The sequence below is a fragment of the Quercus lobata genome, chromosome 5 (genome assembly GCF_001633185.2).
Source record: "Quercus lobata isolate SW786 chromosome 5, ValleyOak3.0 Primary Assembly, whole genome shotgun sequence".
Taxonomy (NCBI): Eukaryota; Viridiplantae; Streptophyta; class Magnoliopsida; order Fagales; family Fagaceae; genus Quercus; species Quercus lobata.
The window spans coordinates 4,048,895-4,066,896 of record NC_044908.1 but is presented as its reverse complement, the minus strand read 5'-3'; the positions used below and the strand labels follow the sequence as shown (position 1 = coordinate 4,066,896).

The 18,002-nt window shown below is 32.8% G+C and overlaps 1 protein-coding gene across 1 annotated transcript; it reads right to left on the bottom strand.

Annotated features, from left to right (window-relative positions):
- Positions 1-4,235: 4,235 nt before the first annotated feature.
- On the bottom strand, positions 4,236-9,624 carry LOC115989795 (linoleate 13S-lipoxygenase 3-1, chloroplastic-like). Its single transcript, XM_031113671.1, has 8 exons — positions 8,874-9,624; positions 8,288-8,568; positions 7,349-7,586; positions 6,821-7,153; positions 6,150-6,343; positions 5,732-6,033; positions 5,345-5,611; positions 4,236-5,198 (listed from the first exon to the last, which is right to left on the bottom strand). Exons 1-8 carry the CDS (start codon positions 9,262-9,264, stop codon positions 4,442-4,444), a joined length of 2,763 nt encoding a protein of 920 aa, XP_030969531.1. The 5' UTR covers positions 9,265-9,624; the 3' UTR covers positions 4,236-4,441.
- Between the last annotated feature and the right edge of the window lie 8,378 nt (positions 9,625-18,002).

Here is an 18,002-nt window from a genome sequence, read left to right as displayed (position 1 = left end):
AAACAAATATTACTATAAATAGCAAAAAACTATTTTCGATCTGGATTAGAATGTTGTTTCCCTTCAACTTGCCAAAATTTCATGCAATTCTGACTTGTCATCTTGATGGCCTCTACTAGGCCCCCCCACAATTGATCTTATGTTGTGACTTCCAACGCCCTTACTATTCTAGGAAGGCATGTGCTGTTTGTTATGCAACAGGGGAAAAACGATTCATATTGAAGATATAGAGGAAGGCTGGGTCTTTTTTAAGTATGGCAGGTTACCAACATTTTGCTATTGGTGTGGTATACTGGATCATCAAGATCGGGAATGTTAGCGGATAAATAAAGGATGCCTCCACACAGATAAGGATGAGTTTCAATTTGGTCTATGGTTGCGCACTATAGCTCCAAAAATCAATCAAAAAAAAGGAAGTCCCAGCCAACCAAGGTCTAGCGATGATGAAGAACAGGTCAGTTCGGCCATTGAGGGGGAAGAGAATACTGATGGACCTTCTAAACTCCATCAATTGCAGCTTCATATTCCGATGGCCGGTGAATCTATTGTGAAGATATGTAGACAATAGCTGGATGACTCAAGACATTCAAAGCATAAAATTTTCATTTTTCCTAATCTTGTTGAAATTTCAAATTTTGAATGTGATAGAGTTGCATCCAAATCCACATCTTCAAAAAACCATATTCTCACGTTAGTTCAAGTTTCAAAATCTAAAGAAAATCTATCAGCTAGTAGTTTGGTGGATTGCAATGACTCTAGGTGACAACTTGATAAGCCTGATCCTATTTTTAAGGAGTGTATTTTAAATATGACTCTTTCAGCAGTTGATAAGTTAGATAGGTGTCAATTTCTAAATACTAATCAACGACTGGTAGGTGGGAAGGATAAGGCAATGGATAACAAAAATTTAAATGAGGGATATTCAAAGGTGGATATGGAGATGGAGATGGAGATAATTCTAATGAGGATTTGCTAGGTCAGAAAAAATCGTTTCTTTGATCATGGAAACGCATCTTACGAAGCTCCAAAAATCACGCTTCACCTGATGACTCATCTTGTCTTCAACACTCGGCTAGTTAAACGTACATCTTCAGAGTATTTTTCTCTAGAGTCTCATGTTCATAAGAAACATATTCTTAGTACTGATAGTCTGAGTGTATCTCAATCTTTTGTTAGGGGTATTGTTCCACCCCCTCCTCCTCCTCCATGAAGATTTTAAGTCTTAACTACCAAGGGCTTGGGATCCCAAAGATGGTACAAGAATCTCGTTGTTTGGTGAGTGAAAAAAGGTCCCAAAGTTTGTTTTTCTTCTAAAACCCAACTAGACATAATAGGCTTTGCCAGATTAAAGACTCTTCCCCATATGATATTGATGCTTTGGTAAATCAAGAGGTTGTCATTTTGCGCTTTATTGGTTTTCTATGTGCGTTATCTATCAAATTCAATACACAAGTGAAGGAGAATTTGAACCCACTTTGTACTGCAGCTTTAGTGATGAGGATAACCTTGTAATTTTGTAAAAACACTTGTTTTCCTAAAGTCATTGTGGAAAGTAATTTTCTGAACTCATTGATTTTCTAAATAATGATAGAATCTGCTCTTTTGAGGTTGCTTGGATCTTTGAAGACATTAAACTTATTAGTGATATTTTTTTCTCTCTCTCTTTCTTTTATTAGCATTCATTTACGATGTAATTGTGCTGCTCTAACCTTGCCTAGTGTCACAAAAGAAAAGGAAGAGGTCATTGTTTAATTAGAAAAATACCATTCTTTTCTCTTCCCTATTGTACAACATGATTCTGTATAAATAATAAAGTCTGCTATCATTTTTGCCTATGTAATTAGTCAACTATAAGGTCATTATGATACATTGTTAAACACTGATATTTGTTTTCTCTTAACATGATATTCTACAATCTCTCCTTTGCCAATAGCTCTGCCTCTCTCTACCATGCCACCGGCATTTGTAGCAAAACTCTCACGCTTTCTCATCATCATTGATCTCGTTTCCTCCACAACTAATCGCATAGGTTAGTTTGTCCCTCAAGATCGATCTGTAGACTCAAAACTGGTAGATTCCGAGCACCCACGTGCTCTCACATGACATTTATAGGTTCTGCGATTCATCATCTACACACCCACATGCTGTCAAATCTATTCAAGTGCTGGTACTGGCTCTCTATGTTCCAAACACGCTTTCACATGCCAGCCCATCATTGTCTGCCACATGCCACCCTACCAAAGTGCCACGTGAACCTTAATCTGAAGGCATTGTCAGGACAACTCTATATCATCCGCAACATCAATCGACGCCATGTCAATTATCTATGCCATGTGTTAGCTAACACCAATCGATTCCATAAGTGGTGCTGATTCATGTTATTTGTAATTTTCAGCTGCATTCAATTTGCCACAACTCAGCTCTCTCTCTCTCTCACCAATCATTATGCCATGAACGCATCTCAATTTCCAATAGGGTGTCAATGACATATTTTTGTACAACAAAAGAATTGTTTTTGCTTATGTGCGCCTGATCACCATTGGGTAAAAAAAAATTTTGACGAGGCAAACTTCGCTGAAGACAACACCGCTGGACTTGGAGTGGTCATCCAAAATGATAAAGGCCTTGTCATCGCTTCTTTATCCCAGCAAATCCCCATGCGATCCACGGTTATTAAGGTGGAAGTCTTGGCAGCAAGGAGAGCATTGGAACTAGTTTTGGAACTTGGTTTTGATCGCATTGTCCTAGAGGGAGACTCGAAGATTCTTTTCAAAGCACTAAAGAATGGTAGCAGTAGCCTAGCACATTATGGTCATCTTACAACAGATATACATTTCCTTATTTCAAACTTCTCAACTTTTAAATTATCTATTGTTCGCAGACACTATAATAAGCTAGTTCATTCCCTAGTGAGAAGAGGGTATATCCCCTCTCATATGTCCGTCTGAATGAAAGAAATACCACTAATTTCACTGACCTACCTTAATAATACGCATTGAACTTTTTCTATAAAAAAAAAAAAAAAAAAAAAAAAAAAAAAAAAAAAAAAAAAAATGTCTTCCAATAAACTAAGCATGTGACTTGGACATGCCACCAACATTAGTTTTTAATAATGATATATCCCATGTTGAATATGTTTATATAAATGCGGAAGAGGAAAGCATAAAATAGGAATACAAGAACACGAGAATTACGTGGTTCAGCTTAACGACCTACATCCACAGATGAAACCCTAAAAAGTTACATTTTTAATATATTAGAGTGTAATACAAATCATGTGTTACAATGAACCATAATATGGGTATATATAGTAGACTAAACCCTAAACTAATAGACTTCTAGTACAAGTAAGAGACTTGGCTTGCATACAAAGTAGTATCAGGTTTGAGTCTATGCTAATGGGCTTATATATCTCTAACCAAAAAAAAAAAAAAAACTTCTCTTACATGAAGTAGAAGAAACAAATTTGCCTAAATGCAAGCAAACTTTGTTCGTTAGGACCATAGAAATCGAGGAAAACCATGGAATATTTTTAATATCTTATATTTGACCACCAACTACTAGAATTCGAGGGAAAACCATGGAAATGTCTAATATCTTATGTTTTCCGCCAGCTATTAACTTTTGAGTGTCGTAGCTATTTACAAATCCCACTAGTCCTGACCCCAAAAAAAAAAGGTACAAAAGAAACTAATATAAGTGAAGGGTTCACATAGTTTGACAAAATTTTTTGACTAGGTCAAACTCAAAAAGAACATGAAAGTTAAAGCTCAAAAAAAAAAAAAAAAAAATATGAAAGTTAATTCTTGATTTATTATATGTTTTTGTTCAACCTTTTACTGAAGTTGTGTATTTGAATAGGAATTTTGTTCCATACGTAGCTAGCTATGGAATAGGTGCTATGGCTATTCTTAGTTTAAAGGAGGGAATGGAAAAAAGATCTTTAAAATAATAATAATAATAATTTTTTTTTTTTCTTTTGGATAAAGGAATTACTATTTGAATGCAATAATGCTCATTTATCAGGGCTTTTCTTAGAAAATTTGAAAGTTGAGTCTACTTTGGCCCATAGGTCTATCCTTGTTGAATTTCTATCCAAGGACCATCAAAAACTTATGGACCAAGCCCCAGATGGTGAGTGCAATTCTTAGTGTGGACCTTACCTTGGACTTGCAAAAGCTACATTCAAATACTCAAGTCTAATAATGGACCAAAAGAATAAAAACACAACAAACTTTCCAATCCTTAAAATAAAATGAACTTTATTTATTTAACCAATGAGCTTTATAGCATATAAGTTATCAGAGACTACAAAGTGCACATGAGATGGTACGTGCAAAGACTTGTATCTAGACACAGTCATGTGCAACTCAAAGATCTAACACACTATTATATACCTATGTTGAAAAATGTGACCAACTAAAGTGAGTCTAAATTTCCTTCATATTGACACACTATTTGGTACCCCTCTACATGTTACACCAGGTCCTGAGCTAGGTGCAAGTAGCTCATATGGTAACACACCAGCCCCACATCGATTCCTCAAGCTTGTATCGAGGTTTTTCCTATCAATCTCCTTCTCTATCCGTCTAATCTCAGCGGAGAACTCGTAAAATGCATCGACAATTTCAGTGTCACCAGTCCAAATTGATGGTTGTGTTCTCTCCCCTAGGTACTCTTCATCAGGGGAGTGTGTTGAAAGTGTATCAACCACAGCCATGAACTTTGTAGATTGTAATACACCAGGCAATGCTGAGAGGAAATACTTTTGTGGGTCAGCTAGGAAAATAGCATACTCAGGGTCATTTTCATCAGGTATCAATCTTCTCATTAGGGGTGGACGGTTTGGTACATATCCACCATATGGGTACTGACCAAAATTAAGTGCAGCATGTTGTGCTGAAGCTAGCCAAATAAGGGTTGTGAGGACTGAGACTAGATTATCAACATTATCCAATGTGGGCCACCAGCTTTCCTGGCTTAGATCACTGTGACCCACTTTAACGGACTCATCGTACCAAGCTTGTAGCTCTCTGTCATTGCAAATTTGGCTTGAATTTGGATAGTAGCGGTTCACATAGGTCCGGACCCAGTTCTCAATTGCAGCCCAGATTTGGAGCCCATCAGTGGCATATGGGTAGTCTTCAATTAGGAGCTTTAGACCATGAGGTTGTGTTGGGTCAGGTACTGCCATACCCCTACATAATCAATACAAGAGTTTCCATTAGATTCATACACATCAAATGAAGCAAACATTTAATTGGGGAGCCTAAAGTTTAACATATAAGGAACTGTGTTTAAATTTTCTCCAAACTATCACATAAACTCAGTAACTCAACTATACCTGCGAATGAGATCAGCAGGAAGGCTTTCCATGTCAAATCTCCAAGAGCTTTTATATGCAGCAGCACTAATCTCCATGGCATAGCGACCAGGAGTGAAGCAAGACTCAATAACACCATCAGCATTTATTAGACTTTGGCGGGCCAAGGCATTGATCTCCAACGTGTATCTCATGTGAGGGTCTAAAAGCTTGAATATAGGGTGCATTGCACTCATTCGCCTATGTGCAGCTAGTATAAATGGTTCCAAGCTCGCATGTGTACGCAACCTATATATAATTAGCACACCATTGCGTTAATTTTAGTCACCCAAAAACAAATATAATGATTCTAAAACATTATTACACAAATTGATTATAGTATAATCATAATCATAAAGTCAAGCTTACCAATGGTTAACAAGTTGGTGCACCCCTGCATCATTGGAGCACACATGAGCCTTGGCAAGCTGCCACATCCAATTGGTAGTAGCATCAACAGCTGGTGTGACTACGCGTTTGGACCGAGAACTTGGTCCTGATGGTGGAAGGGAAAGTTCTATAGCCACAGGCTTAAGAGTCCCAAGATAGGTCAAGAAAAATATGGTACGAGTTGCATAAGCTTTTCTGCCATCAAGGGCATTAATCCGATCGAGAAATGGAAGGTAAGCATCATGGTGATCCAATATAAACAGTTTATTTTCCTCCAATGCCTATCAAAGAAAGAAAGAAAGAAATATATCAGCATTTTAAGAATAGAAACTGATTAAATCATGTAGATTTAGGACCTTGCATACATAAATACCATGATTAAAAACAAGTAAATTACCTGTTGTACAGTCATGCCATTGAGATGGCCCAAAATGTGTTCTTCTTTGAGTGCAGACTCCTGGGGACCATAGATTTCAGGATCAAGCTTGCTCACTGGAGGGAACACCGTCAGCCTCTCAATACTAACTGGATTTATTCCTGCAATTGCTTGACGGGCAAATTCATCATCTCGCAACCATGCAAACCTGTCCTCTGCACAAGGGAATTAAATGTAAGAAAAATACTAAAGTTATTTCCAGTTTTAATATAAAGGTTTACAAACTAACATAACAATGAATGTGATTGGTATCACTTAAACAACACAATAAATAAATGTATGAATTACTTTGTAATTATTTTTCTATACAAAATAATAATGGCTTGTGAAATGTCTATAATTATAATGCACTTTACAATAGAAAAAGATTCTTCTTGTTGGTGACAAGTACAAGTAATAAAGACTCAGTTGGCTCGTTGCATTTAAACATACAATAGCTAGAGCTGGAGGAGCCAGAATATTTCATTTCATAATTCAATAGTCCGGCTTCCAACAGACAAGTCATTGAAGGAAAAATGACATGGTATGGGAGGTATAAAATAATAAAATTGAATAAAAACTCCTATATTTTTGGGTATCCAAAAAATTTCAAATTAATACGAAACATAGAAAGTTATAGATAATATACTCACTTGAAAGTATTTTAGGGGTGTCATATTTAATAATTCCCCGATTGGATTCGTGGATATTGCTGACAACCTTTGGCAATGGAAGCTTCTTTAGGAGTTCATCTTGCAACCCTAATTTAAGGAGGACACCTTCACTATAGAGGTTTTCAATGTCTGAAAATCCTTTGAACTCATGGTTATTAGCTGAAATGCTGGCCTTCAAGGATGGGATTAAGTTGTGAAGCACTCCTTTAAGCCTCCCTGCAGAAAATGTGTCCTGCTTTGACTCCTCAAAATGTTCATCTCTAGGCACGTACATTGGCAATGGCTTCTCAACCCTACTCTCTGCATGCAAATCTGTGGCACATTCAACATAAAGGTATTTTAGACCATTACCAAAAAAAAAAAAACCTTAGTATCAAGCTAATCAATACAGTTCTATTGTATTGTCAATATGATAAAACCAATCACAACTTCCTACCTCGTGAAAAAAGTGGAATTTGTTGTGTCTCTAACATTGCTCAATTAAGAAAAAAACGATAGAATACTCACCAGTATCAGTAGGAAGGCGGCCAGTGCGACACCGTCTAGGATATGGAATTTTTTCACCTCCAAGTTTTGGCCTAGCAAGATCAATTCCCTTATCTGGATTGCCCAAATCATTGTACACATCAAAGTCATATATGCGGTCAGATAATTTTCTGACTCCTGTGCCATCTCCCCTTATTTCTTTAAGTTCTTTCTCTCTTAATGATCTAAGCCCAACAGGCGTTTCATTTGGTAGATATGGCTGTTCAAATAAAATAGTCACAAAAGAATGTTAATCTTGAACTAAAACCAAAAACAAAAACAAAAAACAAAAAAATCATACTAAGTAAAAAATATCAGAGGGAAAAGGGATGGTAAGTTCATATTTGTTGTTGTCACACAGGTTCCACTTATATCACTTATGTCATATGAATTATGATGGGCTTTTTATGCCCAAAAAAACAAATAAATCTAATGCTCTCTTGGTAGTTAGGCTCAAATTTTGGATCCATGGCCCATTCCAGGAGTGGCCCATCAATTACACAAACAGACTGAATATTTTGGATTTAATCCACCAAAACAAAAATTATAGAATCCCAATTTAGACCTTTCATTTAAAAAAATTAAAAAATAAAAACAAAATAATAATAATAATAAAATAAGGGCCCAATCAACTCTACCATGCAATAATCTTTTGAAAATTAGTTTCTTTTTTTGGAGAAGGAGCAAGTAAAAATGTATTTTAATGGTAAGTGAAATTCAACAACAGCCAGCTATAAAGCATAGAATATTCTTTATTCAACTTCCTGGACCAAAGAAAATTAGAGAAAAATATTCAACATTTTATTCCAAGCATAGATTCAAGTTGATATGGTTTTGACATTCTTTGTTTTAACCAGTTGACTTGCATGGTCAGAGATTTGAAGAATCAATCAAAGAAAAAAAGATAATTTTTTTTTTTACCTTATTTGTGAAGAATATCCTCTTTCCTGAATGGTCTTTGCTGGATTGCACCCATGAATTGCAGGGGAAGTGGACTGGACCACATGCAAATCCTTCAATGGTTATAGTCTCCAAAAAAAACTCCATCTGATGCTTGTTGCTCACTGTGATTGCTCCAGGCACACCAAAATTAGAGTTCACCATAAACTCAGCTATGTAATTGACCCTTTCAGCTTTGACATTTGATTTCTTTGACCAGTCTTTTAACACAGCCTCATTGCTTTTCTTTGGAGCCTTAGTTTCTATATCACATTAAAATATAAACCGATTCAGTAAGACAAACAATGACATCAACCAAAGAAAGAAGAAAGGTTAAATTAATATGATTGTCAGATTGATCTCAACTTTAAGGAACCAAAAGAAGAAAAATATTGAAACCCATTAGAGAATTAGAGCCTTTATTCCAAAATTAGAGATAAAAGACTGAAATTGAAGACTGAATTGTAAGTGGAAAAAATTTAATGGTCTTTTTTTTTTTTGGTGGCAAAACTACTTATAAATATATTGTCTGACACACCCAGAAGAAGAAATACTGAAATAAGCTTACTTGGATCAATTTCTGTGCTGACAAGTTGCAGAACAATATTCCTTCCAATCTTGTCAGTGAAAGCATCCAAATGCTTCGCAATTTTATCTTTAAACTCCTCCTTGTTCTTATTCTTCACTGTGACCACAGCTCTCACCTTGAACTTCTCTGCTTTCTCTGCAGGCACAGACACAAAAGGCACAGCTTTGACCAAATCTTCACTCACAGCAGCCACCACAGGATGCTTCACAACCTTCCTCAAAGGCACCAATACCCTCCTTTTCTGCAAAGGTTTAACCAAGAACATGTTGTTGTTGTTGTTCTTACCATGATTCAAAAACACTTTTGTTGATGAAACAAATGAAGACCTCTCAATTATAGAACAACCCATGATTTCTTTTCCCATTGCCATCTTGTTTTCTTCACAACAAAAACACAGTAGTTTTTATGTGACTCTCTCTATCTCTCTCTCTCAAAAATAAAAAGAAAAAGCTCTCTTTCTACAATCTACAGTTTGCTTTGCCTTTCAGCTTTTTTTGTTGCAACAGTGAGAGAAAGTTGGTTTGTGTTGTTGTTGTTGGCTATGAACAGCAAAGGGAATCTCTTGCCTTTATATAAAAATAGTGGAAGAAAATGTGTGAATTATATCAATGATGAGAAAAGCAAAAAGTGGGTGTTTATGGATCTCACCGTCCACGCACACGTTTTTCAAAATTTGAGCTTGTGAATCTCACTTTGTTTTAGTTTTGCCTTGTGTTTCTTTTCTTTTCTTTTCTTTTATGAGCTTTTGCTTTCGATATTTATAGGAAAAAGGCAAAGTTTCTATATATAAGAGTACTGACCAATTATGGGAGCTGAGAGTCAAAACGAGTTTGGGATTTTCCGAGTAAAAGACGCGGTGCAGGGAAGCCAAGGAGAAAGTGGGATGGAGGACTAGTTTAAACTTTAAAGGACAATTTTCTCCTTTATCTTTCTTGTCGTAAATTACATGGAAAACCTTATCCCTATGCATTCCAAACTTGGATAGGATTAGGAAACAAACTCAATTTATGGATAATAAAAAGGACTGGATGCATGTAATAAAAGTGAAGATAAAAAAGTAAAAGTAATCTTTCTATTAAAAAAAAAGAAAAAGAAGAAGTGATGTTGTTATAATTAGAGCAGATCAATATTTGTAATATTAGGATATTTATTTAAGGAATAATAAAAAGATCATTCGATCAATTTATGTGTTTATGTTTAGTCAGATGATTTATCTTTGGATACCTCCGATTGTGTGTAGTCTGGTTTCTCAAAAAATAAAAAATAAAAATTTTGGATAATAGTAAATTGAATCCTGAAATTTCGATGACCTCAAAAAGTTAAAGTGTGAGATAAAAATTAAAATGCAATTAACAATATACCACGTTGTATGTCATATCTTAGTCTTACTGCAATAATCTATCATATTTCTAAGAACGTCATAGGTTCAAATCTCATCCTATCCTGGATTCAAAAAAAAAAAAAAAAAATCTCATCCTATCCTAAATATATATATATATATATATATATATATATGTTTGTGTAAAAATCAATCAAGCCTCTAATGTTAATGTTAGGTGATGAAGAGATGAATAGTGCTTGACGGCTCTAGGTTAAATTACTATTATCATTGCTTTTCAAAACTCAAGGTCCAATCTAATACATTTATCTAGGATGATGAAATACTAAAGGAATTCGAATTTGCTGACAGATGAATAATTTTGATTCCAAGATTCGTCATTCCAATTAAAGGGGTTTTTTTTTTTTTTTTTAAAAAAAATCTGTTTTCTAAAGTAAATTACATAGTACAATACTCTTATAATTGTTTACCACAACCCAATGATCAATTTCATGCATTTATCTAAAGATTAAGTAATTTGGACTTTATGAAAAAAATATATAATAAAATAACCAAATGCTTTGTGATTCAAATCCAATTGCATTTCTCAATTTATTTTTATACGAAGAATTTAGGTTTAAATTTCCTATCCTCATTTATTATAAACACAAAATTAAAAATAAATAAACATAATCTACAAAGTACCTATTCCTATCATTGTTTCCCAAAGCCCTGTAGTCAATCTATGCATTTAACTAGAATCCTACACATACAATAATCTATAATTTTAGGAAAATCTTCATAATCTAATCCCTATGTGCTGTAGAATGAGTAATTTAATGGACAATTAGTGCGTATGTATACATTAAACATTGGTGAAACCCAAGTTATTTGGTTGGGTACAGGTATTTAAATGAAGGAATAATAAATTTTGCAATCAAGCCACGGACTTTCATAACCCACTTGCAAAAAAAAAAAAAAAAAAAAAAAAAAAAAAAAAAAAAAGCTATGCAAGTGGGTTATGAAAGTCCTTCTCATTCTTATAAAGAAAAAATATCTTGTAATTTTGTGTTGGTGTCTGTGTCCTTTAATCTTAAATGCAAACTTGGCCATAGTAATGAATACATATCAAGTGCAGTATTGCTGTATTGGAGCAGTTTGAGCAAATTGTCACTTTCATTTACATACAGTTGAAGTTATTTAAATACTTCATAAAATCCTCACAAAACTGATTGGGCATTAAGCTTCTACATCTTCCAATTTGGCCCACAATGATCAAGCTAAGGCAGACGGTAGTTTGGTAGATATGAATATTTAATTTCAAATAGATTTGATTACATCTTGATCTTGAGCACAAAATTTTCCACAGCAGCCTCTTTTCTAACTTTTTCCTCAGTTTGATATATCATAAAGAGAAATGCTAACGAGTGCCCTTAGGGCACTGGTTAATAATCCATTTAAAGAAAGTTTTTATGGGAAATGAAAAAAGTAATTAATATTTTGATAGCTTTTTTCATTTCCCATAAAAGTGGTATTAAAACTTTCCTAAAATGGATTATTAATGAGTGTTCTAAAGGCACTCGTTAGCATGATCCTATAATAAAATAGTATCAATAATAAATTCATAAAAAGTAAAGTTACTTGAATCACATTTACAATCTTTACAAATTAGAAATAATATTGAAAAATATGTTCCGTACCTAACATTGCTCAAAAACCTTACCAAGAGGGCCCTCCAAACTCTATCTATTCATTAGGGCTTGTAATAAAATATGCAAGAAAATTTATTACACTAATAAAAAAAATATTTATGTGTTGATAATGTAATTAATTTAATATATTCATGTGTAGATAATGCAAAAAAAAAAAAAATATATATATATATATATATTCATGTGTTCATCCTATATGCTTTTTTTGACAAGAGTTTTAGTTTGTGAAATTAGTGTTAATGTTAAACTCTAATTTTATGTATTCCAATTTTCAAAAAGTATACCTGGTGGGTTATAGAAAATGGCAAAATAGAGAGGTACACATATATTACATCAATAAAAAAAGGTTTGGATGTGGATGTAATTGGCATAATCTAGTAAGTGGAGGACACGTTTTCTCACATCTCGTAGTGGAAAGGTAAAAATATTATGCAAATTTAAAGCGTGCTGAATTCTTTTTGCAAGCAAAAAAAAAAAAAAAAAAAAAAAATTAAATTAAATTGACACAAACAATTTCACAATTTTTTGTCACAATTTTAATTTAGTAAATTATGAGTTGTTGCATACTACTTATACATAAACTCATAATTTTTTCTTATTATGACACAATCGCAATTGTGATAAAGAAATTGTAAAATTATTTACAGTCTTATATTTAAAAAATAAAAAGTCCCTAAAGCTTACATCATATTACGTTATCATAGCTCAAATGCCGCCAATTTGATGGCCATAAAAAGTTCCTTAAACAAGAGCATCCATCTTTGCTTTTTCAAAAGTGGACTACTTTAAAATAATACATACAAGTTAAACCATTGCCTAAACTCAATTTTATAAAGAAGTTTGATTTACATCAAAAAGCCATCATCTATATATCTTTCCAACCAATTACAACAATTCTATCTTTTTTTCCTTTTTTAATATCAATTATTGGATCATTTCAGGTAACACTTTGGGTGCATTTGGCTATTAATGGGTTCTAATCCATGCAATGAGGCAATGAAGTGAAACAAGAGACATACAGAACTACAAAATGACTTCAACAACTTTACCAATTTTGTGGGTTGTGTATTTATTTGGGACCGACCTTACTTAATATCTTGCTTTCATACTGATATATTAGATAAACTCAATTAGGTCCTTAGTTTTGTTAACTTAGCATATTGGATAGTGACCACCAAAATTTTCTTGAATAGAGGCAATTAGGACCACCTAGAATGAGTAGTTTCTGTGGCAAATACTTATTCCCGCATGGTTTGATTATAGGGTCTAATGTACTATGTTTGAACTTTAATTTGCAGTGTGTAATGTTGGTTCACTTTAAGATACCAACTAATTGACGCTGTTGAAACTAGCTAGTTAGGTTGAGATCTCTGTTGTGGAACTAAAAAAAAAAAACCCTAACCAAGTCAAATTAAGAATTTGAAACAATTTCAGAATTTCTAACAAGATCAAATTATAGATGAACCCACCCAAGAGAGAGACGACTGTCCCTCGTATTGTATAGGCCTTTTAATCATTGATCTCTTAGCGAGTACGGATTATTAGAGTCACCGTCAAACGGGTTTCCACAACTAGCCATCTCCTTACCCATCTTTGATTGACAAAAAAAAGGGACAATTGGGAAGGAAATCAATGGCATTAATATAAGAAAATGAATTCAGACAAAGGGTCCCCATGCTTGCCTAGGACTAGTTGGCCAAATCCTGACCACACCCAAAAAATAATAAAAAAATAAAAAGTTTGAACTTAGGGGCAATCTAGAAAAGCTGGAGAAATAGTCAATAGCAGATTTTTAGTATTATCAGTATTACTTTACTTTTGGATATATAAGTCTATAGCAAAAAGTTTGATTAAATGACAAAGTAAAGAAAACCAATCTTTACAAATTTTTCAGAGATTTGTTATTAAAAAAAAAAATGGAATCACATAAATTCTTGCAAATTTGGACGATCCATATTTCCCAGACAATTTGATACTTGAAGAAGATCATAATGTACTATTGAAACAAGAGTTCATATGCTTAATTGGCTATTTTATAATATAAAGTATGAACAAAAGTTTTGCAAAGTCAATGATAAGAGTAAAACTTTTTAAGTATAATCAAATTTCCTCTTCATTGCATGTCTGTTTGTCTCTAAAAAACTAATAAATTAATAAAATTAATTCATGGAATTCAAAAATCATCCTAATACTGCCATGAGAAAATGCCTTCATTTTAAGTTTCCAATTTCATATCTTGTCAAGTTTCATTAAGTGCCTATTTGTTTCAACTTTTTCAGCTCAAAAAGCACGTTTTGAAAAAACCAGTCCAAAAAGTCCGTTTGGTTAGTATAAAACGCAACTTTTTGGAAAAAGTTGCATTTTATACTTGTGAAGAGAACGCGCAAGGAATGAAAGGAGCTCTTCAGGTCCATATTACCAAAAGTCTGTGCGCGTTTTGATATATCCGTTGGGGTGAGTTGGGCAATTACCAAATTACCCTTCATCAGTTCTCAGTTCTCACATCTGTTCCTCATTCCTTTCATCTCTTATCTCTACTCTGCCCTTACCGTGCTGCTACAAACACAGCACCACCCAACTATCACCAGTCTACCACCACAATCAACAAAACCCATTTCAACATTTGATAATCCAAACACAAAATCAACCCAAAACCAAACCAAAAATAAGTCAAAATCAACACAAAACAATTTAAAATCAACTCAAACCCCATTGGAAAACCCATCCCAAACCCAACTCAAAATCAACCCAAAACAAAATCAACTCAAAATCAAATCCAAAATCCACAGAAAATCAATTCAAAATTAAACCATCAATTGAAAACCCATAACCCAAACCCAAACCCAAAATCAAAATCAAATACAAACCCAGTGGTGGCAGAGACTTAAGGGATCTTCTCTCTTCCTTGTAGCTTTCGAACTATCAAAAAAAAAAGCTCTGCGGCAACTGGAATTTTCTAGAGAAAGTGGTAGGGAAAAAGGGGAAATAAGGAAGAAAAAAAAAAGTGGGAACGTTATGGAGGTGGTAGGGAAAAAGGGGAACGTTCTGGAGGAAGAAGTGGTAAGGGAAAAAGGGAAAGAAGGAAAAAAGAAAAAAAAGAAAAGTGGAATGTTCTGGAGTGTCTGGGTAAGGAAAAAGGGGAAAGAAAGGAAAAAAAGAAAAGAAAAGAATAATTAGAAGGGTACGTGTGTGGAGGAGAAAAAAAAGAGGGAAAAAAAAGAAGGAAATATGGATGAAAAAAAAAAGTAAAGAAATAAGGGAAAAATAAAATAAAGAATGAGAAATTAAAATTGAGAAATGCAATCACAATATTTTCACAATAAATCTTAAGTGATAGGTTATTATTAGTTAATATTAGTGAGAAAAAAATAATTTTTTTAGAAACTTTAAAAGTTCTTTTTAAAAAAAAAAAAATTAGAAAGTATTTTCACAATACTTTACATATACATTATCCTTTTTGGTCATTTACCACTCAAATCGCCATTTTTATAAGTGTTAACCAAACACTCAACTTTTTCAAAAATCACTTTTTAACAGTTTTTTGAAAAAACACTTTTTTATATGTACTTTTTGAAAACTCCACTTTCTGAAAAAAACCTAGTTTTAAAAAGCTGAACCAAACTCACCATAAATAGGCCATGTGAAGATAAATGCACTACCTATTAATAAGTATTGTGTTCTTTCCTGCATGTTAGTGTCCTACCAAATGCCTTGTTAGGGTTTTTTTTTTTTTTTTTTTTTTTTCTCTGACAACCGTAGGGAATGAACTTAGATAGACTCTTTTCACAATGGATATTCTTTATCATCCGATATTCATGACACTGATGAGTTTCTTTTTGATGTGGTTGAACTTAGGTTTTTTAGTCGACAACAAAACAAACTCTACCCTCTAAGATTTATCAATTGAGATTAATATTAATTCGTATTGGCGGCTCCAGGAATTTTGTTTAGGGGGTTCATTAAAAAAAATTTATAAAAAAAGAACTTGAATATATCGAGTTACCAACCAAAAAAAAAAAATTTAATACATGAAGTTTTACAATTTCCTTCTATAAGTATTCAAATTTTGAATTATGAGTATCTATTGCCAATGTGGTAGGTATGAACCTACAATCATTTTATTTTGTTAAGTTTATCTAACATTTTTATTTTTATGCAATTTTTATTATCTATTTGTTATTGTTTTTATAAAAATAATTTAAACTAAATGACTAAACTAAACTCATTGATTTTGTATTAATTATTGACGCATACAACCACACTCATTCATACATAAAATTATACACTAGTGTCTATTTAACCAGTCAAATGCTTGGACAATCACTAACTTTACGATTTTTTTTCTTAAATTTTACTAACTTTATAACAAAAAGTTATTATAACATGATAACAATACACAAACATGTAACAAACCATCTCTATTTCCTAATTATTAAATTATATAAATTTATATTGTACACACAAACATCCACACACATCATAGTTCACACAAATAACATTATAACAAAAAGTAATACACACAATCAATATTAGACACACTCACACACATAATATAAATTTATAAAAAATAGTGACACTTACAATTCACAAACACTTACTCTTTATTCTTAGAGTTGGAAATACTTATAATAAAGGTGTGCAAAATTTAAGTCAAGATGTGTAAAAATATTTTTAAGAAAAAATTTATAGTATTAAAACTAACAAAAAAAAATATATATATATATATATATATATATTTTATATATAAATTTTTTTTTTTTTTTTTTTTTTTTTGAAGTCAGGGGGTTCATTTGAACCCCCTGAGAATAATGTAGAGCCGCCCCTCAAATTTCAACCCCCTGAGAATAATGTAGAGCCGCCCCTCAAATTCGTAAGATCTATGTAGTATAATTTATTTGTATCTCTTCAGCCATATATATATTAAATGTGCTCATGTGATGGCGATGCCTGTACCAACCAGCAACAACGCCAGACATGCCTTGACTTCTTCTCATTCGTAAGAATAAAGAAATTGGCCTTTTTGATTAGGTAAAACATTAAGTCATTAATCACTTAGTCAACCTCCGGTATTCAATAGAATTTTACAAACAAAAATGCGAAAAATACTCAAAGACTACTCAACAAATGTCACTGATTACTCAATTTTGGTCTTTGAGGTCATTTACTCTTTTGCCATGTTGAATATTCAACTATCTTGCACATCAAAATTTGAATAAAATAAAGCTTCCCTACCTTGAAGAAGAAGAAACAAGTTTGCCTAAATACAAGCAAATTAAAATTAGTACATTAGGGCCATAGAAATTGAGGGAAACCTTGGAACTTTTCTAATTAATATCTTATATTTGACTACCTAACTATTAATATTTTGAGTGTCGTATCTAGCTATTGACCATGCCCATTAGTCTTGACCCCAAATAAAAAGTTACAAAAGAAAATAATGTAATTGGAGAGTTCACATGGTTTGACAAATATTTCTTGATTAGGTCAAACTCAAAAACAATATGAAAGTGAATTTCTTTATATTCTTAATTGATTATATGTTTTTTTTTTTTCCAACCTTTAATGCTTTAACTGAGGTTGAGTATTTGATTTAGGACAAAATTTAACTACAAAATTAGTTGTAGCCTTAGGCTACAAACTTACTTAATATATTTTTATTGGATGTGAATTTTGACAAATCCACCATTGGATTACATCTTCTTCTTATATCCTCCATACTTGCAAAATTTCAAGAAAATTAAAGATCAATAGCTATGTCATCAATAAATTTTTTAAATTGCAAGTTTTTGTAATTTAAAATTATGCACAAAATATAAGCTTATAAATCATATAGTAAATGATATCCGATTGACACAATTTAATATGTGTATTAAGGGCGTAAAGAACATGCAATTCAACGGTTAGATTTTCAAAATATGTTGTAGTATTTATTTTATTGAGTGAGTTTGTAGCCTTAAGTTACACCCAATTTTGTAGCTAAACTTTGTCCATTAATTTATTCTTGATTTCTCTCTTTAATTTCTGTCTCTTTCAATCCATCATTTTAAATTAAACACACCAAAAGATTGTTGATCTATT